We start from the raw sequence: 25479 nt of genomic DNA, 5'->3' as shown, positions 1-25479 counted from the left end.
CACCAATACCATCTGTTTGGCACCATTTATTTTTAGGGGCACTATCTGTTTGGCACTACAGTTTTCAGGGTCACTGGCTTTGTAGCGCTTTAGGAAGTGATTATAGTAATGAAAAAAACTTTTGAAGTATTGGGGTCAATGTGAAACAAAACAGGTGCAGTGATGGGGCAAATGGGGAAAGAAAAGACACATAATTGGTGGGAGCAACAGGATAATGAAATATTAGGAAAAAGTTAGGGAAGGTGCTAGAAATGTGAGAAGTTAAAAGTGATGATACAAGTCATGGCTGGAAGAAGTTGTTATAGTGGTCTGGGCCAGATAGGAAACAATGGAAATGTGAACAATTCCAATCAGAAAAAACGTCAAAGTCAATGGATTTTACTGTAGTCACCTCTGAAATTGGAGTCACATGCTCATACTTTCATAGTTTTTTTTATTATTATTGAGTAATAGTTTGGTTGTGCTTTTAAGTCACTGTGTAGTGCAGGTGTATAGTGGTTATATCAGAAATATTAGTCTTTTTACAGTGTGTTTTGTACAGTAGAAGTTTGGTAATATTATTCATTCACTATGTAGTTGTATTGTTCTTGGACACGGTGTAACAGTATTATTTCATCCTTGCAGTGACAAGTGGTGTCACTGGTAATATTGGTCTTAATTTTAATGGCCGTAGATTAGGTGGCACATGTGTTTTTGCCATATTTATGAATTCCAATTTTTTAAAAAATGAAGTTGCAAAATCGCTTTCCTCGATGAAAAATGCCTTCAAAGTCCATGCTGTGCCGAATGTATATCGATATCTCCCTATAGACACATCTAAGTGAAATTCAAATATAATATCACATCAGTTTGTCCTCTGCAGTTCCAACCATCTTAAAGGAGTTGTACAAAATTAGTAAGACGCTGCTGCTCTTTTCCAAAATCCTGTTCATGTGTGGTATTGCTGTTTAATCACTATTCACTCCAATGAAGTCATGCTGCAATAACCAGACTTGACACATGGTCAGATGTGGCGCTGTTTCTGGCAGGAAGCAGCCATGTTTAAAGACAAAATAATTTCGACAGCCATCAAAAAAGACACAAAACACATTTGTTTCTTCAAAAAAATCACATCTTTTAATATTATTATTGCCATTTTCAGTGAATATACTTAGCAGACAATCACAGTGCAAAAGCATGGAGCTCCTTGCGATACGATATATTACAGAGGTATGTTACAAAGCTCCTACAGGAAGACTGAGATAACGTTCATTGGGACCGCCAATGAAACATTACAGTATCTGGCTCAGTGAAGGGGTGCAGAGCTTGACCTGTCCGTCTATGACAGCAAGTACAAGGGCAGCGGATTATACAATTGGGGTCATGTCTACTAAGTACTAAGGCACCTTACAACCCACATATGTATATTCATGGGCTACAGTTGACTGTATGGCTTAGCAGAGCTAATTAAAAACTAGGGCTCGGCTGAGAGAAACAAGATTACTGTGCTAGATCGTATTGCGGCAGAAGCTGGGTGATAACTATGAAGCCCCCCCCATCCATGTTAGACTAACGTTGGCCGAACCTGCCGATAAGGTTGGGTTTGGCTGACAGTCTAATGTGTATGGGAGCCCAGAACAATTGGTTATCGAGGAGTTAAGGATGCGGCATGTCCGATTTTAGACTGCCAATCCTTTAGTTAAGCCGCTGCCAGAAATGTCTAGCAGCGGCTCTTTCATAGAGAACACAGGAGCGCTCAGTCGAACGAGTGCTCCTGTGTATGGTAGTGATGGTCGAGATAGCTGCCAGCCGAACCATTGTTCTGCCAACAGTTATCTAATGGGGGGCTTTATCATAGAAGATTAAACTCTAGATGGAGACTGACCACATTGAAAAATCACAAGTACAAGTAATCGATCAAGAATGTCTTGGGCTACAACTTATCTCTGTAGGCTTGGGTTCTACAGTTCGAGGACCACCACACAAAAACGAGTTAAGATAAAGGGGTTACAGATAACATTCACAAATATGTGTGCCAAGTTAACATTGGGGGGAGATATTCCATTATTGAAGTACTTTTTAGTGAGCATAGGCTATTACAGAACATTGAGCAATGGTTACAGAAGAGAAGAGGTCCTCAACTGGAGGCCACTTCATAAGACATTGTCTTCTACCAATGCTAATAGCATACCAGTTGGCACTAGCCTAATAGCATATTACAGTGGCCCTTGACTGGCTTTTTTCTATACTACTTCATGTGGCTCAGTATCAGTACTATTGTGGTTGAGGTTGGCCGTCAATCTTGAATTTGACAGTGACCAAAATACAAGTAGAAATGCAATGAAACTTTTGAAAAAACTTTTGTGAACTTTAATCAATAAAGCCTTGAATGAAGTAGCTTGCAGTCTAGTTGCCCCAGGCGGGGATGTCAAATATTAAAAACATAAATATGTGTTAATGTATAACAACCAATCAATGAACAACCTAGAATAGCCTTGTCTGGATTTGGGAAAGGACTTCATGTCTGTCAATAATGTGTGATTGGAATTTGTAAGGGTTGTAATACCAGATACAGCCCATGGACAGATATTTTTGGGAAAAGCTAGACCTCTTTCCCTTACTACCTCTTTAATTTTCAATCCCAATAATTTGTCATTTAATTGCATGAATATGACTCGGAAGAAGACAATCCCCATGGATGATCCATTACATGCCTGTTAAAAATGGACTACACCATTGTACAAAGTTCTACTTAATGTGGCTGCAGAACTAAAGTAACCCATAAGGTAAAAAAGGCAGTAGAAGATCAATTGCCATATCTTCCTTGTTATATGCTCCAAACTTGCACTGTGGAGGCTTCAAACTACAGCTAGATCCAGATCTTTTCTGAATATACCCCAATTCTTGAATAAGTAAAATCTAAATTTTTCAATCACAATTGTCAAAGAAGTTTGGTAACTTTTTAGACCCTTCTGAAGTTGTCAACAGTCCATTTTGCCCCAATATAATCTGCAACAAATGTAATGGATAGCATGGTGCCGTAGCTAACAATCAGACACAGACATCCTATAACTATGGTACAGCTGAGGAAAATGATACCAATATATATATATATATATATATATATATATATATATATATATATATAGGGATCTGGATGTGTTAATCTGCTACCCAGAGCCACCAAGGTGTTTTCAACCCATCATGTTTCTGCATTACACCGTATACAAGGAGGATTGCCTAGTAGTCATTTCTAAAAGTCCTCAAAACCCCAAAATTCACAATACTGATGTGGACACAATGAAAAATCTTCCCATTGATACTGTATGAGTGTTTCGAAGACTCCAAGAATGTACAATGGCTTTATTTCTGAAATTCAGTCTTTTTTTTGGCTTGTTCTATGTGATGCTGGTGACTTAAAACAATGTACAAGGATGTATAAAGTGTCCGATGCTTGGGCTTAAGATAGGTAGAGGGCGAACTCAAGAAAATTAAAAAAAAATACAGAAAAAATGTATTTCAAATAAGCAAATTCAACACAAGGAAGATTTACAATAAAATTAGACAAGGTGCATAAAGAATTAAGAATATTGTGGCACCGTAAAAAAAAAAGATAGCTCCTTGGATGTAGAATCATTTGTTCTGGAGAAAATGGGTACGAGGAATTTCCATCCAAACATGATAGCTGCTGATCTTCAGGTGTGGGGACAGCTATACCCACTGATTATCATGCTGACTTCTGTTTTAATAGGGGTTTTCTTAATTTAAAAAAAAATGAAATTTTTGGAAGAGAGTGGAAAATTCCTTAAAGGGGTTAAACAAGAAGAAAAAAATATCTTCTTCCTTTCAAGGTGCTCATATATTTTAGCCTAAACATATTCCCTTGAAGATTGACCTCGTTTCAGGAAGGAAGCAGCCATGTTTCTCTAATATTATACAACCCATTTAATGGCTTTCATAGAAGCCTTGTTTATAAAGTACCTTAGAAGTTGGATGAACACAAATTTCACAGCCAACCCTCCCTCTCCCCATTGAGAGGTAGTTGCCGTAAAATGTTAAAGCTGAAATATTACACAATTTACAAAATAATACAAATTGGATTTGTCGACCGTTACTCATAAACTACAATACAATGGACTTCAGGCAATAAAACAATTAACCTGACAAGCAAAATATTCACAGAACAGATCAATAAAAAGATTAACCAAACACTAAGTCAACATTAGCCATAGTAATCATTACCCAAGGAATATGGACAAGGACTCTTTCCAAGACTCACTTAGTCTGCACATTCCTTCTAAATACTCATTTTTCCACCAGAAGTGCCTCTACAATACGTTCTTAGGATGTCCTGAAATGTCTTGGCACAATCAGCCCAAATAATAAGAGCTGGAAATATTTTATTAGACAAGTGTTTACAAAAAATGGCCGGTTATTCACATCAATGGTGCCAAGCGCGTCACCTATAGGTTACTTGAGAGGTGAAACTGCTTCTGATCTTAATCAATCTTAGCCAAAGTGAATTCAGCAAAACATTTTCAGTAGCATTTCTTACACCTGGACCTTAAATCCCCAGAAGTAATAGGATTATATAGGGGACTATAGGGAGAGACCAGACTAGTCCGGTGCTTTTCCTCGCCCCGCTCCAGTTGATTCACAGGTCTCAGGCTATGTACACACATGGGAGAGAGCTGTCAATCACTTGGAGAGGAACAGGGAGAAGCAAGTCCTGGGCAGCACCGGACTAGTCTTGTCTCTCTCTATGGTGGTCCACTGCCGGTCTATGCTAAAATAGCAGTCATTTTGTTCGGCGGGCAGGGGGTATTTTGGTCAACTATACAGATTTTTTTTTTTTAACAAGTAGAGGCTGGCCAAATACAGACCATTTTTTGTCCAATTCATTTAAAGAGTATCTGTTGGGTCTCTATCTGGGGGCAGCATAGTACAGAAGAAGAGATGCTGAACCAGGGAATATATAGATTTCTTTCATTTAGTACAGTATTTCTCAAATATAAAGTGATAAAACTCATAGACAAAACCTGTGAGTCCTGTCAATCACGGTGTGTGGGCGGGGCAAGCAGGACTTACAGTAAAGACTCCATACACATTAGAACTGGCCCACCATATAATGTCATTGAGGGCCTCCACACTTTGCCTCGACTGATGATGTCAAGGGAGAGAAGGATTAGGCATGTTGAACTTCACTCAATCCAGACATGTTCCCCATTGAAAACACATGCACGCTTGGCCAAATTGAGCATGCACGTGTTGATGGATGAGCATTCAGCCTACAGGTCCTAAGGACTTCATCTATTCATTCAGTAACAATGGCTGCTACTATTGAGAGGTAGTGGCACATGTATGAGTGGAATAAAATTATATTGATTCACATTTTCAATTCTTTTTTTTTTTATAAGACCTTCTGTAATATTCATATTTCCTTCTTTGTTCAAACTTTATTAGACTCTCGTCAACTTTCTTCAAGACACTTCCCGAGGTAAAATATCAGTGTTCCGCATGGCAACCAATCAGATGCTTGCTTTCATTGGCAAAATAAGAGGTGGTTTCTGATTGGTTGCGCTGATCACCGTTATCTATAACAACCAGAGCAGATATAAAGAGAAGCAGTCGCTCATAGCAACCAATGCTGTAATTTGTATTGGCTACTGCAGCAACATAGTCTCCATTAAAAAAAATGTAGTCCATGAACATATGAAGGCCCGGGGATGCCTAATAAATACATATAGGCCTCATTTCTCAGTCTAACAGATAAACGGGCCTTGTTGTTCATAGCAACCAATCACAGTTCAGCTTTAATTTCTCCAAAGCAGCTTTGGAAATGTGAACTGAGCTCTGATTGGTCGCCATGGACAACTATTACGGCCTATTGCATCGTATATAAAAATGAGGCCTATTTGTGACAGGGACTGCTTCATTTACACTAAATACCTTATCTCCTTTTACATGCTCATGACTGAGAAGTGTATCAGAATCACAATTACTGCAAACAGCCCACAAAAAGTTACCCTAATTCTTCCTCCCATTTCACAAAGTCACAAAATATAGCATTTTTTTTTTTCATATTTCCTTCATAAAAACATTATCTCTATACATGTTTTATCATCAAAAAAATAAAAATTACATTTTTGCCGCACAAAAATATTTATAATAAAATTAGAAATATGCATTTTCTTTTTAAAAAAATAAAAAAAAAAAGCTATTGAGCGTACTAATTCTGCTGCTAAGGATGCTGGGCGGGGAAGATATAATTCCAGTCTGTTACCTTACGCATTGATATTAAGGAGTAGTTTTGCGTTTGATCAGATTCAGTTGTGTAATTCAAGTATTTTTGTGAATATTGTAGATTTTGGAGATCTCCCTTGATGCATTGTACCGTACGGTAACGGTAACCTGCTGCATATTTACCAACCGTTATGAGTTTAAGGGGATAATTTAAGTCCTGCCTAATTTTACCCCAAATGCCACCAATTTTAATGCAAATTAACATAAGCCCACCATTTTTTGGGAACTGTTGGCAAGTATGGTGCTGGCATGCATCCTATTTTTTTTTTCCGTATGTCAGGTACGACGTATATTTTCACAATGGGGTATGTAGAAGAGAAGAGATGTGGGCTTGTATTAATGGGATGTATCAAGTGTTCAGTCTATGTTCCCGTTCAGACCTATCTGGTCTTTGATGCAGCTTTGGCTCACTCCCTAACTCGTAACAAATATATACACACACACATATATTTAATATACGTGTGTGTGTGTCTATGTAACACATATATGTATACTGTATTATATAAACACATATATATATGTATTCCAAAGCATTGCATTGGTTGATGCATAGGTTTCACTATTTCTAGAGGCACAAAATGGACGCCGGTCACAGCAGTGCCTATAGCAGCAGAGACCTCCCTTTTCAGCAGGGGACGGATACTAATACGAGCAGCGATTTAGTGTTTTTTTTTTGTTTGTTTTTTAATACCAATGGCGTCCTCGGGGGTCACCTGTACACATATAATGCATGCACAAATATACTGATTTAAAAATAATTTAAAGAAAAAAAAAAGTGCAAAGTCAGCATTTGCTGTTGTCTGTGGTGATGTCAGTGAACTGACCTGGCCACCTCATCCCACTTTCCTTCAGAGGGTACATGCATTTGATATAATGCTGATGTCCTAAGGGGTTAAACCTATCAGTTTGCCATAGTGCACAATGGGTGCCTGTCCTGCTATTTGTTTTCATGGATATTTCGGTATGAGTTTTCCTGGTAGTAAAGGAAGACATTTGGCAAATCCCCCCCTAAAAAATGTAAATCTGGAATTACTCAATGGTATCTGTTCTATGTATTCTGCTTTTTGGCATAAATATTCCTTTTAGATTCTGCAAATAAACAAATCGGTACAGAATGTATGAGTCCAGGTTGGTGAGATTCTCCGTTAACACACACACTTGGGGTACTAGTATCTACCATTACAAGATCTAGCAGATTGGAGATCTAGCAGACTAGTAGTCTCCTGGTCATAAATGGTTAGTCCCGTGGATGATGTCCTACCAGTTGTTCACTAAAGGAGGACAACCATTAACAATGTTGGTTAGGAAGATCTCAACAACCTGTCCACTTTTTTGGCCACTTGATGCCTCCTACTTAGAATTATGAGAAAACCGATTTGTAGCCAAAATTTTTTCTGGTAATCCATGACAGAAATTAGTACGATTGCAGTAACAGAAGCTCATTATGTAAATTTCCAGATTTTTTTGTTTTCTCGAAACGGACCATATTTTAGAGGTAGAAGACCCAACCCTGTTTAAAATTCTTCACATTTACTTCCCCATTACCACCAATGGTGTGGGACAATCATTTCACGTCTTGATGATTTAGCGTTAGGTGGAGGAGATGTTTGCATTGGGAGTTGGAATTTAGTGTCCATTTTTGTCATTGATTGAAGACGGAGATTATGACCGGAGTAAAACCCTCAAAGGATCGCAGGTTGTAGACGCTCACTTCACATAACACTCTCGAAGATGATGACCTTGTTATCCGACACAGGGCTCAAGCTGGTCAAGCTCTTGACATCTGGATCAGGTGCCATGTATTCTAAATGATGAGCTCCCCAGATGGGTTCAGTCAGATGATGCCAACGCTGTCAATAAATATCAACAAGGTCATTAGATGCATTGAGGGGATGAACATTCTTCTATTTAAGGATTATCACTACTTTAATAGCTGAAAAGAAGAAGACAATTTTCAGGACAAGGCCATTTTCTATGTTAAATTTCATTCAAAGAGATATCAATGGTTTAACAAAAGAGTATTTTTGGGGAGAGGACTGAAATTTCCAGCTTTGCTACCCTAGGATTTGCTCATAGTTCCACCAATTACGGAAACCAAGATATTATGAGTCAATGATATCTGAACGTAAAAACCACCAAAGAAAGTGAAAACATTAACAGTGAATTATGTGAAATACTAATTATATTTAGATTCTGGTGAATTTCGAAATCCATCCATAAATTGATATTAACCAAAAAAGGACTTTGTTGTGAAGAGATTGAAAATAAATCTTAACCTGAATTATAAAAAGTAAAGTTTTCCCTTTAAGAAGGTTGTCCAGTGAAAATAAGTTATCATCTATCCACTGAATGGGTGAAAACTTATTGATTGGTGGGAGTCCGACCATTGAGACCCACACCAATCGGCAGATTAGGGTACTTTTATCCCCGTTAGAATGGAGCAGATATGTGTATGCTTGATCTCTGCTCCATTCATTCTCTATAATAGCCTCGACTTTTTCTCGCAAAGTAAATGGAGCGATGGTTAGAAATCTGACCTGCTGCTCCATTCACTGTCGGGAATAAAAACTCCCCGATTTGCCAATCGGTGCAGGTCCCAGCAGTACGTTATCATCTACCCATGATAATGTGATTTCACCAGACAACCCCTTTAATACCAATAATAAGTAGGTACAGTCCTGTCTTGGACTTGAAAAGATTGTAAGGGGTTAAAATTGTAATCAACTCCAACTGCATCTACTTTAGAGTTTAAAGGGTTTGTCCACTTAGGACCAACCCTACTTATTAAAAGGCTCCTTTGACAATAAGTTAATCATAGAGTGTTTCTTGCACACCAATCATCTGTGGTCTGTAGAAGAAACCTGGCGGTAAGTGTTACATTTCACTGCACCACCACCACAGGGCAAATTAAGAATTACACAATGCTTATTCAAATTAATGGGTTGTAGGACAGGTTAAGCTTTTTAGAGCGAGATGCTTTTTGCAATTACTTTCTACTTTAGCCAAGGTATAAATGACCTAAACCGTGGACCTCCCTTCTAATTTTCTACTAGGATTATGTGGAAATAGGTTTTTTAAACAAGGCAAGCCCTTTAAGTGAAACTAATTATCATGTCCAATGCTGGACCCAACGGAACATCCAATTTTCTCTTGGTGGATCGGTCCAACCCTGGAAGGAACCATCTTTACGTAGAAGTGAGGGCACTTACTTCTTTCAGTGTCCCCTTGGCACGTGAGATTTTGTAAAGGAAGGTCACCGGGACACACAGCATTGATGACATAGCAAAGCACCAGCCGATTGCTTCACCCCACCATGGGTATGTGTAGGTTTTATTGTACGTCAGAGGCTTGTAGTTCACCAAGTTGAAGATAAATATGGCCTGTGTAGTAGGAAGTACATCAGTCACTACAAGTTCTGAACATAACTTCTTCAAGAAAATCTAGACTGATTTATAGATTTAGGAATCAGTTCACAACTTTAATAGATTTTTTATTGTTCTAGGAGCCAACCCCATATCTAGTTCATGGAAGAAGAGGCAGCTGGAGGTTATGATAAGTTTCTTTGTTCAGCATCTGAGCAAGTGGTATGAGGCAGCTGCCTTTGGCGGCATCATAGATCAGTTTTCTCCAAATTGTAGCTTTCCAGCTGTTTTGAAACTATAACTCCCACACTGAGGCAGGCAGGTAATTTTTGGAGCTGAAATGTCACAATAGCTGGAGAGCAAAAGGTTGGAGACCAAAGGGAACCCATCAGCAGGTTTTTATATATAGATGTGTAGGTGCTTGTCCTTGTTTTTGTACAGATCCAATGTGCCTGTCATGAGAAATGTAGAGTAGAAGCCATATGCAAATCAGGCTGGAAGTGCACGGAGGGTGTGCCAATGCAATTGAATTGCTTCTTCCATTACATGCAAAGGTCCAAACCACATTTTTAAGGATGTGATCTTACCATGCAGACGAAGGGTGTGATCACAGACCAGCACCATTTCATCCAAGGGACAGGACGATATCCAATCATACGGGCAATGTCATCCATGAATCTATCAGCACCTGAAGATATGAAATGAATTAAAATGTCAACATTGGCAGATCATTGTTTTACTATTATTCCTATGTGTAACTATTTTTATCAGCATTTGGGGATATGAGATGATGGGGGTCCTGATGAGGGGTCAGTTGTGATAGTAACTGTGATGATAGTGGCAAGGATGGTGGGTGTGATGGTGATGCTTGTGATGGTGGTAATCGTGGTGTTTGTTGTGATGTTGTTGGTGTGGACAATGATTTTGATAGTGGCGGTTGTGTTGGTTACAATGGTGGGTATGGTGGTTGTGATGGTAGTGGTTGGGATAGTGATGGATGTGATAGCGTGTGTGATGGAGGTGGCTATGGTATTGGTTGTCAGGATGGTGGGTATGATAGTGGTGGTTGTGATGGTGAGTGTTATGGTGGTAGTTGTGATATTGGTCATCAAGATGGTGGTTTTAATGGTGGGTATAATGGTGGTGATTGTGATGGTGGTGCTGATGGTGGGTGTTATGGAGGTGGTTGTGATATTTGTCATCAGGATGGTGGTTTTGATGGTGGGTGTGATGGTGTTTATGGTAGTGCTTGTGATGTTGGGTGTAATGCTGCAGGTTTTGATGGTGGGTGTGGTGGTGGTGGTTGTGATGTTGGTCATCATGGTGGTGGTTTGATGGTTGGTGTGATAGTAATGGATGTGATATGATGTTTGTTGTCATGGTGGTGGGTGTTATGATGTTGGTTGTGATTGCTGTGGTTTTGGTGGTGGTGATTATGGTGGCAATGAAGATGGTAGAACTTATATTTCAGTACATGTAGTTTGCCATTTGACCTGGTATACCGCCCCCATCAACTACATATACCAAATGGACAATCCCCCACCTCCAGAATTGTGACAAGATGAACTCTCTGCTACCAAATTTCAATAAATAGTATACTGGGAGCCTTCAGCATGTCGCTTAGCATTTTTTTCTATATTTCCAGAGACTCCCTTATATTCCTTCTTCTATAAGGACTACAAATGAGATGTACGTGCCAGTCGGCAAATAGATCAATCCATCCTGTGTAGAGTAGATATGCTGTTGCAAATGTGACCAATCTGGCAATTTGAAAGCTCTCTAGGAGATGCTCTGCGGCATCTCTGTAGCTCAGCAGATCCCAAGGACAGAGCTATATTAAGACAGAGTTTAGGTGTAGAGGCGCATGCTCTGGATGACGGCCAACAGCCGTTCACGCTCCAGCTCCTGCATCTGCCTCTGAAGTGACTGGAGTAGGACTCACTGTAAATAGAATTGGACTTTTAATCTATCTGAAATATAGATCACACATCAGAGAGATGGGGGCTTAAAGTATTTAGCATGTCCTTTCAGCCCTTGAAACTACAAATGTCTGCGTTCCAATGCAAAATCTCTAATCTGGACCTTATATGCTATTTTATAATACTGGTGTCTCTAATGTGACAGGTTGCCTATGGACCACCTTATGGACCAGGAGCCGCAACCTTTGGAGCCACTATAGCTATGCCAGTAAGGGTTAAGAGGCCATTACACCTAAGATAGCTGTCATTCGTTCAGCTATCTCTCCTGACTCACTCATACACATCCATGTCAGGCACACTATACTGTGATTAAATGGAAATATTATCTCAACCATATTCATTCCATGGTAGAAGTGGCATAAAATCACCAGAAGAAGAAACTATTTTAGATTTATACCGTGGTACCCATTTTTACCACCTTTGTGGTCTCTTTAAGGTGGTTTAACTATAAAGTGGGCATATAAGTTGTAATTTACAGAAAAAAAACCCTTTAAAAACACTCTATTCGTATAGTTAAAATCACCTATGAATTTCCACAACACAAGCAAAACAAACAAATATATAAATATAAAATCTGACCTATAGCTAGGACACCTTACTTCAATGTTACTGTAGATAGATAGAGGATGATGTCCTATAGGGAATGGTCTAGTTAATTCCCTACACTGTATAATACTGTAAAGGCACAGGGGGGAATATATTTCTCCTAGAATTGACCCATACCTGTGCAGCGGAGGTTGGGGCCCTAAAGAGTCGACAGTTGCGCCCCCGCTCATGGTTGGCTATCTCTGATACGATAAGACCAAATCTCTTATCATTTATAAGCCACCACAAGATTGGCCCTCAGGCATCGAAATGAATCACTTTTTGTATCGGTGCACTCATGATAAGAGTGATTCACCAATATCAATAACAATCATAATTTCCTTCATAGAATCCATATATGTGTTTAAGATGAACTTATCTGTCCAGATGATTATGCCTCTACGCGTTTCCCCTAGGTTCATCAGGAGGTCAAAATGAAGGATGGCGTGCATATTGCCTTCTGGAGTTCTGAAGTAAGGTGTCCTATCTATAAGTCAGATTTTGTATCTGTGTTGTTTGTATTATTTGTCTTGTGGCACTTTATAGGTGATTTTAAGGTTTTTTTTTTCTGTAAACTAGTTTTGATACCCTTGCTGAAAATAGATATTGTTAGACGCATATAAGTTGTAGTATGACCCGAGTCCTAGTGCCACATGACTATATGGATGTACCAGGAGATTGAAGTTTTGTCTTTGCCCAATAACGATGACAGATTGTAGTATCACTCAAGCCCTGGTCCTTCATAAACGTATAGCTCAACCTACCCAATGGCCAAGATAAGTTGTAGCATCATTCAAGCCCATATGGTGCTCCATAATTATATACAAGGTTCCAGCTAAGTCTCTGTCTAATGACCACGATAGGTTTTAGCATCACACGAGCCCTGGAACTCCACAACTAAATAAATGGACCAAAATATTACAGCTAAGTCTCTGCCCAATAACCATGATAGGTTGTAGTATCACACAAGCCCTGGTGCTCCTCAACCACTTAGATGGGTCAGGATATTCCAGCGATGTCTCTGCCTAATAAAAGGCTGTGATGATAGGCTGTTATTACAGTATCAAACAAGCCCTGGCACCCAACAACCACATATAGAATATTTGATCTATCTCTTAAGTCTCTGCTCAATGACCATGATTAATTGTTGTATCACGCGAGCCCCAGCACCTTACAGCCACATAGGAATCCCATGAGCTTCCACCAATGTCTCTGCCCAATGACCATGATTAATTGTAGTATCTCGAGAGCCCTAGCACCCTACAACCACATAAATAGAATATTCTGGTCTATCTTAAGTCTCTGCTTAATGACCATGATTAATTGGAGTATCACGAGCGCCCTGGCACCCTACAACCACATAGTAAGCCCAGGAGCTTCCACCTATGTCTCTGCCCAATGACCATGATTAATTGGAGTATCACAAGCACCCTGGCACCCTACAACCACATAGAAACCCCAGGAGCTTCCACCTATGTCTCTGCCGTATGACCATGATTAATTATAGTATTATGATAGCCCTGGCACCCTACAACCACATAGAAACCCCAGGAGCTTCCACCTATGTCTCTGCCCAATGACCATGATTAATTATAGCATTACAATAGCCCTGGCAGCCCACAACCGCATAGATGGACCAAAATATTCCAGCTAAGTCTCTGCCCAATGACTATATGTTGTAGTATCACAAAAGCCCTGGGACCACAAAATAACATAGAAGCACCAGGAGCTTCCACCTATGTCTCTGCCCAATGACCATGATTAATTGGAGTATCACGAGCGCCCTGGCACCCTACAAGCACATAGAAACCCCAGGAGCTTCCACCTATGTCTCTGCCCAATGACCATGATTAATTATAGTAGTACGATAGCCCTGGCACCCTACAACCACATAGAAACCCCAGGAGCTTCCACCTATGTCTCTGCCGTATGACCATGATTAATTATAGTATTATGATAGCCCTGGCACCCTACAACCACATAGAAACCCCAGGAGCTTCCACCTATGTCTCTGCCGTATGACCATGATTAATTATAGCATTACGATAGCCCTGGCACCCCACAACCGCATAGATGGACCACAATATTCCAGCTAAGTCTCTGCCCAATGACTATATGTTGTAGTATCACAAAAGCCCTGGGACCACAAAATAACATAGAAGCACCAGGAGCTTCCACCAACTCTCTGCCAAATGACCATGATCTTTAAACAGTTGCTAGAAGAAGTAATATATAACTCATATCCATTTTTTCAGGTTGCCACTGACTTACCATACACCCAGGCAATGACTACGCACTGCCAAAAAGTCTGCCATAGAAGGGTCATTCCACTCGCAGAGTAATAGTCAAACAGTTGAAAAACATACATGCCACCCTGCAAAGACAAACACATACGTAGGATGTTAGGTCACATATAACCATGATGTTCTACATCTATATGGTTGTATAAGATCAAAATGGCAACGCGGCTGCTTTCATCCAGAAACAGTGCCACATCTGTCTGTAGGCTGTGTCTGGTATTGCACCTTAGCTCCATTTACTATTGAATCCTAATGTGGTTCCATCCTTCTTTCCCTCAACATCATCTATCAGGGAAGCGTTGGGATGCCCCCATATCCATAAGATGATTGTTTGGTCCAGTCAAAAACATTGGGATCAGCAGACTTTTCTCTAATGTGTATGGTCACTTTAAGGCTCATGTGTCTCTTGATATTTTCAGCCGCCCGTTGTAATAATAAGGGCATATAAGTAATGCTAATAACACAACATGCACAAGCCAACGTCAGATCATAGCAACCAAAGGGGTTATTGTTCCTAATACTACATTGATTAAGAAACCTGCTCTCATTCCTGGCAGTTATCAGGGTTTTTTTTATATACTTTTCATAAAACAAACTCAAAAATACAAGCAAAGTAGATATGGACTGCAACAAAAATATATAAAACACTATATAATAAAAGATAGAAATAGGATATAAAATGATGCTGCCCTGATTGCGTATCATACCTCCGTCAGCATAGAGAGGTCAATAAGGAACATGACCACACAGAAAATGGCCACAGCTATCTCTCGTTGGAAGCGGAAATAATAGCGTGATGGAAGCAGGTCCAGGATGGCGGTAATGAATCCTTCCACGCCTACAAACTGTAATGATATAGAACGATTTCTAAGTGACATTATACACAGTACATTCTAGTTCTTTGATCACCCATAACTGATAGTTATAATATATCTGTATAATATACAAACCATTTCCAAATACCCAGTAGAGGGGTTTAAAGTTACCAATTAATATTTAATTAATTAGCCTGAATGGTAGCGATTACAGAAGATGTCTTTCACTTTGGAGGACCTGACATTTTGGTGTATCACATAGACGGCCCATTGATTTAAACAAAAATAGTGTAATACTTCATTTCTCCTGCGGTGGTGCTGCAGGGAAGTTGAACCTTCGTTATAAGCTTCCTCCAGCTGATCATTGTAGGTCCCATTAGTGGGACAACTTGTGATAAGCTCATCATCGGGAACCCTTCTAACAAAAGAAAACGGACTAGGACTGTTTAGAGAGGACCTGTTACTTGATCAAAAAAATTACTTTAATACCTTGTAAAATTGCCCGAGCTTCCCCGATTCTGCAGTTTTTTTCCATTTTGCTCTGCGTCGCTCCATTGCAGAGATATTCACATTTGTTGCTTTTGGAGCACAATATGTGAAATCTCTGCTTTTGGTTCAACTGGGTGTTTCTTCGGAGTCTTCTATGGGGGCATGCGTGTTCACCACTTTCTCCAATATGCTGCTAATCACAGCATGGCCACTGATCTAACAGTCTGCTGAGCTGTGATGGGCAGTATCTGGGAGGGGTGAAAGCGCATGCCTCCAGAGAAGACTCAGAAGAAATGCTTAGTTGCACAACAAGCAGAGATTTCACATACTGCTCTCCAAAAGCAATGAATGTGAATATCTTGGCAATGGAGCAGTGCAGCGCAAAATGGAAAAAAAGCTTATATGTATGAATAAAAAGATAGCTTACCTGGCTGTCCAAACCAAGGAGAAGCAGCATAAAGAAGAAAAGAGCAGACCAGAGAGGGGCCACTGGCATCAGACTCACCGCCCGGGGATACGCAATAAATGCCAATCCAGGCCCTAGTATGGAAAACATATTCGGTGTAAGGACCGTGAGCTGGAATTAACACCACTATGAAAGGTGCAATGAAACCAGACAGGACTAATTCTTCCATCAATGTAAACAAGTAAAGCAGAGGAGCACAGTAGATGTTCCTCTTGGTGGACCTCTTGGTGGACATGTACAGAAATGTTCCTCTTGGTGGACATGTACAGAGGAGTCAGTAATCCTCAAAAAACAGCTGCTCCAGAAGGTACTTACCTGATTCTGCTACTTTGGAAATGTCCACTCCCTGCTCATTTGCCATGAATCCAAGAATGGAGAAGACCACAAAGCCAGCGAAGAAACTGGTCCCACTGTTAATAAGCGCGAGGATGAAGGCATCTCTGAGAAGAAAGATGAAGCTGGTCAGAACACACACCACCGCTACAGATGTTTATCTGACTTATGGGATTTGTGAAAGGTTCCTTAAATTTAAATGACCCAACTACCACCTGCTAGATAAAGTTAGCCCATGAAATTCAAAAAGGTTTTCCATGCTTACTATAGTGATGACTGATTGGTGGGGGTCCGTACGGTGAGAGACAGATGTAAGTGGTCCGTACACTATCTAGTGGTCGTTCCCGGGTACTTCAGCTCCGTTCCTATTCACTGATTAAGAGCTAAACTGCAATACCCAATGACCTATTCTAAGGATAGGTCATCAGTATCTCAAAGTGGATTTGTTGTTTCAATTTGTATTCAGCAACAATAGTACACCGGAAAATAAGAAATCAGGGAACTTTGCTTTGCTCTCTTACGTTAATCTTTCAATTCATGGGTAAAAATTTGTATTCAGTAAAAACTGATTTTCACATTAATCAGATAGAAGATGATAGTTTGTGATCATAAAGTTCTATGGACAGACGGGGGGGGGGGGGGTGTGCTATTGGGAGACACATTCTGCTGCAAGTTCTCCTAAAACAACAGTTCCACTATCTCAGTAATGTGACCCAATAACGAACCCAATGGCTCAGAAGAAGTCTGTGAAGACTTGGGTCCAAGCTCATGTTGACCCATTCCTCATTGATGTTGAACCTGTACGGTGATCTCCTCTATATAGACGCCATAACAATCAAGAAGAACAAGCCTGATGGAATCTAGCTCCTCAAAAGTGCTGGACCCTCCTGAGGGGGTGGTAGTGTGAACCGGCACCAATTTTAAATTTTTTGCTTTGGTAGTAGCCCCATTCGGACCCTGGTGCTTAGAAGAGACGAAAAGGTCCTCGGCCACTTAAAAAGGCATCGATATTATAAACGTACAGGGGCCAAAAAGTTATAAAGGATACCGCTATGGGATCACTTCTTTTATGTTAGTCTTTGACTGTACTCCATGGAGGAGGTCTTAAGATGTAGAAATTAAGAAATTGGTGCTTCAAAATGGCTACTTCCATATAACCCAAGAACATCTTTTGAAAAGTCTTTTGCATACGTTAGTTGCTTTTTGGCAGCGGATGAGAAGGTATAGGGGGTCTTCTTTCAGACTGACATCATCCCTTGAAATAGATCTGAGATCAGTTGCTGAGCTAAGAATGTCTTCCATAAATAAGAGGGAGGACCACAGGAACCATGCTCGCCCCACGTGGCCGGTCGCAGCCGTGTCGGCCCATCCACCCATATTACACACCGCAGCTGTCATGTCATTCTGCCCCCAACTCCCTGGGTTTCTCCTTTCAGCAGCTGTTTTTGTGCAGCCATCAATCTCATTATATAACCCTACTGTCAGACTCCTGCTCTGGTTTCCTTAAAGTGGCCCATCATCCCCGCAGCAAACGTTCCTGGTATTACACTAACTAAGAGCGTGCCCATCTGCCAAGTGTTGGGGCACAGTTTTGTAATCGATCTTGGAATGACAGAGGACCCCATTAGAGAAACGGGCTCTCCATTAATGGGGTCATACAATTGAGAAACACCATGTTAGAAGCCACACTGAAAAATGGCTATTAAGAGTTCTTTAGACTTTGGAGGATCTGCCATATTATTTGATTCATGGTGATTCATAAAAATGTCCCCCTTTTGAAGATTTTTTTTTTTTTTTTTAACTTAAATGCCCTTTTGGCGGGGGCTAACAATTATTTTTGCAATTGGGTTTCATAAAAAATGTGGTACTGTTTGGCGTTTAGAGGCTCTTTGTTTCCCGTCACATTCAATTTTGATGTGGTCCGTGGTCATAAATCAGCTGAGAGAAGCTAATTAAAGGACAGATAAAAGAGTAACAAACTCTCCCAACAGACGATCAGAACAAGCTCACTGACAGATTCTCAGTTGACTGATTCTGTAGCCAGTAATAGACAGTGCAACACTGATGTGCAGTTTATGGAAAGGCTGATGATGGCTAATTCCCTGGATACTTGGAAGAGTGGATGAGTGTTTGTCACAAATGCCTTTCACTTGGCTGGTGACAAGATGAACCCTTTACCCTGTGAGTTCCTTTCATTCAGTACTCCATGTGCTGATCCCCTACCCACATGGTACACAGAAAATGAATGCTGCCTGCTAAATGCATGAATTACGGAGGTGGAAACAACCATAAAAACAACTTTATGGAAAGCGAAGCAGGACTTGTTTGCATGCACGCTGTATTTTCTTACTTGTAGCAGTCATTGTTGAAGCGATTATAGCTGCCCAGTGCAGTAAGAGCTCCCAGCCCTATGGCATAAGAGAAGAAGATCTGTGTCCCGGCATCAATCCAAACCTGTGCACATTGATAAGAATGACACATTACTTGTATGTCGCAGCATACATTAGCAGTAACCTGCTCACAGCACGTTCTTAGTATCACTAACCTGTGGATCATTAACAATCCATCAGTCCATTCCTCCAATCCAGTAGTGAATCCCTTATCCCACAAGCATGTGGATCGTATTTTAAGAAGTTATATATTTTTTCACTTTTTATTTTTTTTAATGCTATATTGATGCAACTAATTTATTACCCTAAACCTAGTGCCTACACTAGCCCTAACCCTTGCTCTAACCTTAGCCTTAGCACCAACTGTAGCCGAAACTCTAGCTCTAACCTTAGCCCTAGCACCAACCCTAGCCCTAACTTTAGCTCTAACCTTAGCCCTAACACCAACTCTAGCCCTAACCCCAGCTCTAACCTTAGCCCTAGCACCAACCATAGCCCTAACCTTAGCCTAACCCTAGCTCTAACCTTAGCCATAGCACCAACCCTAACCCTAAACTTAGTTCTAACCTTAGCATTAAAACCAACTCTAGCCCTAACCCTAGCTCTAACCTTAGCCCTAGCACAAACCCTGGCCCTAACCCTAACTTTAGCTCTAGCACCAACCCTAGCCCTGACCCTAAACTAAGTCCTAGCACCAATCCTATACCTTAGCTCTGGTACTATTCCTAGCCGAAACCTTTGCCCTAGCTCTAATCTTAGCCCTAACACCAACTATAGCCCTAACCCTAGCTCTAACCTTAGCCCCAGCACCAACCCTAGTCCTAAACTTAACTCTAACCTTAGCACTAACATCAACTCTAGCTCTAGCCCTAGCACCAACCCTAGCCCTAAACTTAGCTCTAACCTTAGCACTAACATAAACTCTAGCCCTAACCCTAGCTCTAACCTTAGCCCTAGCCCTAAACTTAGCTCTAACCTTAGCACTAAGACCAACGCTAGCCCTAACCCTAGCTCTAACCTTAGCCCTAGTACCAACCCTAGCCCTAAACTTAGCTCTAACTTTAGCACTAACACCAACTCTAGCCCTAACCCTAGCTCTAACCTTAGCCCTAGCACAAACCCTGACCCTAACTTTAGCTCTAGAACCAACCCTAGCCCTGACCCTAAACTTAGTCCTAGCACCAACCCTATACCATAGCTCTGGTACCAACCCTAGCCCTAAGCTTAGCCCTAACTTTTGCCCTAGATCCAACCCTAGCACTCACCCTAATCTATTCCCAAGAACCAACCATAACCCTAACCCTAACCTTTGCCCTAGAACCAACCCTAGCCCTAATCCTAGTTTGTAAAAACAGAACATTTATTATGATGTTAGTGTTTTTATCTTTTACAAGCAAAAGTTAAAAAAATTTAGGACAGTTCTCACAGCAGAGCTCGGTCTTTTTGCTGATAAAATTACAAGTGAGAGGGCAAGGGGAGTTCTGCGGCAGAGCACAGAGCAGAATATTTGCGGTCGTGCCAAGAAGAAGCAGTGCTTGCCGCTGGATCATTTGACATTAAATTTGGCAGCCCCATAGAATTTAGTGCCCAGAGCAACTGCTCCTTTACACCACCCTATTCCATGCTATGCCGATACACTGGGTTCAGCTGTCAGGGCATGATGGGATTTGTAGTTTTGAAGGGACAAGTTTGGGGAATCCAACTATATTTTTAAACTTGCTATAGGAGATGCACTTTAAGCAGCAGATCTGGTAATGATTGATCTTCTTCAGGTACAGATCCACATATGTTCCTGCTCAATGAGCCGGCTAATGGCCACAGGGTGAAAAATTAAACCTTAGGCATTTCATTTGAACCACAGGAATGATTGAGAAGAGTCTGTAGGTGATGAGATTCTGCTTGGAAATAATCTTCACTGCAGAATTTACAACCTACAATCTGCTCCGAGATGCCAAGATGAAGACTCCTCCCGGGAGATCGGATAAAAGCTTTTTGTCATTATCTTCAGCCAACTGATGGCGGTATTATGGATGACTGTAATAAGAAATGCATAAACTGGCAAGCTCAATTCTATATTGATTTTTTTTCTTACCTGGGCATGCCCAAGCTTCGACCAGTCGGGTTTAAGGTAGTATATGATGCCTTCAGAAGCACCAGGCAACATGGCACCACGAACAAGAAGGATGAGCAAGACGACGTAGGGGAAAGTGGCCGTGAAGTAGACGATCTGTAGGGAGAGAGAAAACATGGTGAAGACGTCACATCTCACAACAGTCCCCAAATACCCAAATATATGTATTAACTCATAAAAACCTGAATAGATCCAGTCCATCCCGACTCTTTGCTTATATTTATGTAATAAAGGCCTGCCTTTTGGGATCATGTACCTGTCCGGCCATTTCTAAAGGGGACAACACCCTGATGGCCTGGTCAACTAGAAGTTTGACCACCAATTTTACCCTTGATGCCTAGATGTATGGGAAGATTTATGTACAGGCATTACACACCTGTCCCAGCTTCGGCACTGGCCTCTGCTCCCTTTTTTGTGGTCCACACCGGGATTCACAAATTGCCCAGTGTACTCCAGTGACATCATTACCCCAGGCCTTTTAAGGCCGACTTGGACACCCATATGTGTCTATTATGTAGGCTTTGTGTTCAGTTATTATTATATTTTATTATTATAGCGCCATTAATTCCATGGCGCTTTACATGTTTAAAAGGGGTATACATTGCAAACAACAAGTACAATAATTTGAACAAAAACGAGTCAGCGACTGGTACAGGAGGAGAGAGGACCCTGCCCGCGAGGGCTCACAATTTACAAGGGATGGGTGAGGATACAGTAGGTGAGGGTAGAGCTGGTTGTGCAGCAGTATGATGGAGTGAGGGTTACTGCAGGTTGTAGGCTTGTAGGAAGAGGTGGGTCTTCAGGTTCCTTTTGAAGGTTTCCATGATAGGCGAGAGTCTGATGTGTTGGGGTAGAGTTCCAGACTAGGGGGGAAGCTCGGGAGAAATCTTGTATGCGATTGTGGGAAGAGGAGATAAGAGGGGGGTAGAGAAGGAGATCTTTTGAGGATCGGAGATTGCGTGCGGGTATATACCGGGAGACTAGATCACAGATGTATGGTGGAGACAGGTTGTGGATGGCTTGTGCATAGTTCACTCAGCTGGAATCATCTCCTTGTCAAACTCCTGTTTGCTTCTACAATTTGCATTTATCTCCTTGCTCAGACTTGAGTAACCTTTCATTTGCTGCAAGCATAACAAACTCTTCTCTGGAACTGTTCACACATCTAATGCTGCTGCATCAGAGAGCATAAACAACCTGCCGGTTTATTAATTGGGATTGCGCAGAATTAAAAAAAATATATTGCTGCTATCATCCCCAAACAGTGCCATACCTGTCTGTGACTTGCGTCGGAAATTTCAGATGAACTCTACTGAAGCGAGTAGGGATGAGCTGCAATACCACACACAACCCGTGGACCATTACGGCACTGTTTTTGGAAGAAAGTCTCCATTTTTCTAACCCCTTTAAGGCTGTAGGTCCTGTTGATTGATAGATACAATTTCCCATTTTCTGATCATGTGCCATGAGCTTCCTCTTGCCAACTTCTGCTTCAACAGGGCCGAGAGATTATTTGCAACTGCACAGTAAGTCGTAGATAGATTATAGGGTTTCTAGCCCTTTAAGGCTCTTGTATTACTCAAATCAATGTTATTTTGCGGCCTCGGCTGTGAGTCAATCATTCCCCATAGTGTTCAGTCAGACAAGACAGTGTTCACATGACGCAACAGCTGCCCTTTAGTCAGTGCCCACAACCCACACCGGGCCTTGTCCATTCAGCCTCTGTGCCAGAAGGGAAATTATATGCGCATTTAGCAGCTTGGATATAAACCATACTAACTATATGGACTAGATATGATTAATAGTTAAAATCTACAAAAATTTAGTAACTTTTCAACTATACATTATATTGCTTGTATTAATCCTTATTTACAGCTATTATACCTCAGAGCTGCACTCGTAATGCAGCTGGTTGCTAATGGAACCAGTGGGCAAAAAATAAGCCCCTGACAGTTTAGCTGAGAGTATATAACTCAATACTCTGCATTCCAGGAGAGTCAGATTACATATTACTGTACAGTATCTGGTGTAAAGACTATGATTCTCAAAATAAAGCAGCAGGGTATGCCGGGAAATGTAAGCTTGGCAGTCACAGACTTGTAAACACAGTTCTGGATAAGAAAGGATTTGAAGGGGTTTTATGAGATTAGAAAAAAGGGGCCAAATAATTTTTATTACCAGAAAGAGCGCTACTCTTGTCCATGGACGGTTTCAGGTACTGCAGAATTTAAATAAATGATGCTCAGTTGTAATACTAGATTCTACCAATGGAAAAGAGTGGCGCTATTTCTGGAAGAAAAAAATAACCAAAGACCCTTTTTTCTAATCACAGAACTACATGCTGTAAGGTAAGGTCAGAAAAAGAATTGACAAAATTACTTTCATTCCTTTTACATTCTATGGACACAAAAACTGGAAGATGGATTTATAAGGAAGACATATGGGGAAAATGTGTTCAAGTAAGACACTTTTAAGAGGGATTTTGTAAGAGGGACAGTTTTAAAGAGCACTTATTAAAGAAAGACATATATAAGGAAGGCTCAGTTAAAGTCTTATTTAAGGTGTGCTCATTAAATAGCACACTATTAAAGATAACACCTCTATATATAGACTCCACCATTCACAATAGGTGATGTCACAGCTCACCTCCCCCCTCCTGTACAATGACTGATAACACCTCTATATACAATAGATACCACAGAATCCACCATCCACAATACGTGATATCACAGCTCACCTCCTCCTCCTGTACAATGACTGATAACACCTCTATATACAATATAGACCACAGGATCCACCATACACAATAGGTGATGTCACAGCTCACCTCCTATCCATCCTGTACAATGGCTGATAACACCTCTATATAGAGTAGATAACACCGGATCCACCATTCACAATAGGTGATATCACAGCTCACCTCCTCCTCCTCCTGTACAATGACTGATAACACAGGATCCACCATTCACAATAGTTGATATCAAAGCTCACGTCCTCCTCCTCCTGTATGACTGATAACACCTCTATATACAGTAGATGACACCAGGTCCACCATACACAGTAGGTGATCTCACAGTTCACCTCCTCCCTTCCTGTACAATGACAGATAACAGGATCCCCATTCACAATAGGTGATGTCACAGCTCACCTCCTCCCCTCCTGTACAAAGACAGATAACACCTCTATATACAGTAGAGAACACAGGAATCACCATACACAATAGGTGATGTCACAGCTCACCTCCTCCCCTGTTCATTGACTGATCCTCTATATACAGTAGATAACACAGGATCCATCATTCACAATAGGTGATGTCACAGCTCACCTCCTCCTCCTGTACAATAACTGATAAGAACTCTATATACAGTAGTTAATAGAGGGTCCACCATTCACAGCAGAATATATATACACAGTAATGGCCAAAAGTTTTGATACACTTTAAATTTTTCCAGAAAATTAAGTATTGCAATTACACGTTTTGATATACACGTTTATTTCCTTTGTGTGTATTGGAAATGAACACAAATTAGCAAATTGGACATAACTTCACATAAAACCCCCCCAAAAAAATTCCGGACAATAGGCTGGAACCTCTATTATCTACTTTATACAGAGGTGTTGTTATCAGTCATATATTATATATATATATATATATATATATATATATATATATATATATATATATATATATATATATATATATATATATATATATATATATATATATATTTTTTAAACATTTTTTTATTTATTTAAACAAGAATTCCTTTTAAAAAGATCATATTTAAGGAAGACACATTTAAGTTGGATTTAGTTTAAGAACTCGGTTAATGAGGCCATTTTGAGGAGAGCTCATTTAGGGAGAATACTTTTAAAGGAGAACATTTTTAATATTTAAGGCATGCCATGTAACGATAGACAGTCCAGGCTTTAGGTGATAATCTTCTGTCACAATGAATCAGAGAAGAGCAGAGTCTTTAGAGGAAGGTCATTCCCCAGAGCTGAATGAAGGCTGTTTAGTAAATGGTCAGTCTGTCAAGATGAGGCATTAGATAGTCAATCTCGTTCAGCTGACTATAGTCTGGTTACAGGGTAAGAATACCGAGGATGACATGGGGAGGCCGCCCCTGAGAGGGATCGGATGCTGCTCAGCATAAGACAGAAATCTTACTTCGTTACAGATAGTGACCCATTACTAATCCTGGTGACATATTTGCCGGCAATGAGCTAGTTATAGGCACTGACATACGGGTAACTCAGCTGAAACAGTTAGTAGTAAGCAATGGTATCAAGAATCAACCATAGTACCAAAGTCAAGGGATATAACTAAGGCAATGCAACAGACAC

The 25479-nt window shown here is 40.6% G+C and overlaps 1 protein-coding gene across 1 annotated transcript in view; it reads right to left on the bottom strand.

Annotated features, from left to right (window-relative positions):
• Window positions 1-1089: 1089 nt before the first annotated feature.
• Window positions 1090-25479, bottom strand: part of SLC6A8 (solute carrier family 6 member 8) — a 55697-nt gene continuing 31307 nt past the window's right edge. The window contains exons 5-13 of the mRNA XM_073639941.1: window positions 21094-21228; window positions 18962-19065; window positions 16594-16718; window positions 16240-16352; window positions 15216-15353; window positions 14480-14582; window positions 10232-10332; window positions 9492-9662; window positions 1090-8132 (exon numbers count right to left, since the gene is read on the bottom strand). Coding sequence (XP_073496042.1) covers window positions 7995-8132; window positions 9492-9662; window positions 10232-10332; window positions 14480-14582; window positions 15216-15353; window positions 16240-16352; window positions 16594-16718; window positions 18962-19065; window positions 21094-21228 — 1128 coding nt within the window. The 3' untranslated portion in view covers window positions 1090-7994. The remainder of the gene's footprint in view (window positions 8133-9491; window positions 9663-10231; window positions 10333-14479; window positions 14583-15215; window positions 15354-16239; window positions 16353-16593; window positions 16719-18961; window positions 19066-21093; window positions 21229-25479) is intronic.

Source organism: Phyllobates terribilis, unplaced genomic scaffold (genome assembly GCF_046119375.1).
Source record: "Phyllobates terribilis strain yellow unplaced genomic scaffold, ASM4611937v1 Scaffold_7__3_contigs__length_470593459, whole genome shotgun sequence".
In the NCBI taxonomy this organism is placed as follows: domain Eukaryota; kingdom Metazoa; phylum Chordata; class Amphibia; order Anura; family Dendrobatidae; genus Phyllobates; species Phyllobates terribilis.
This window is presented reverse-complemented; position numbering and strand designations above follow the sequence as displayed.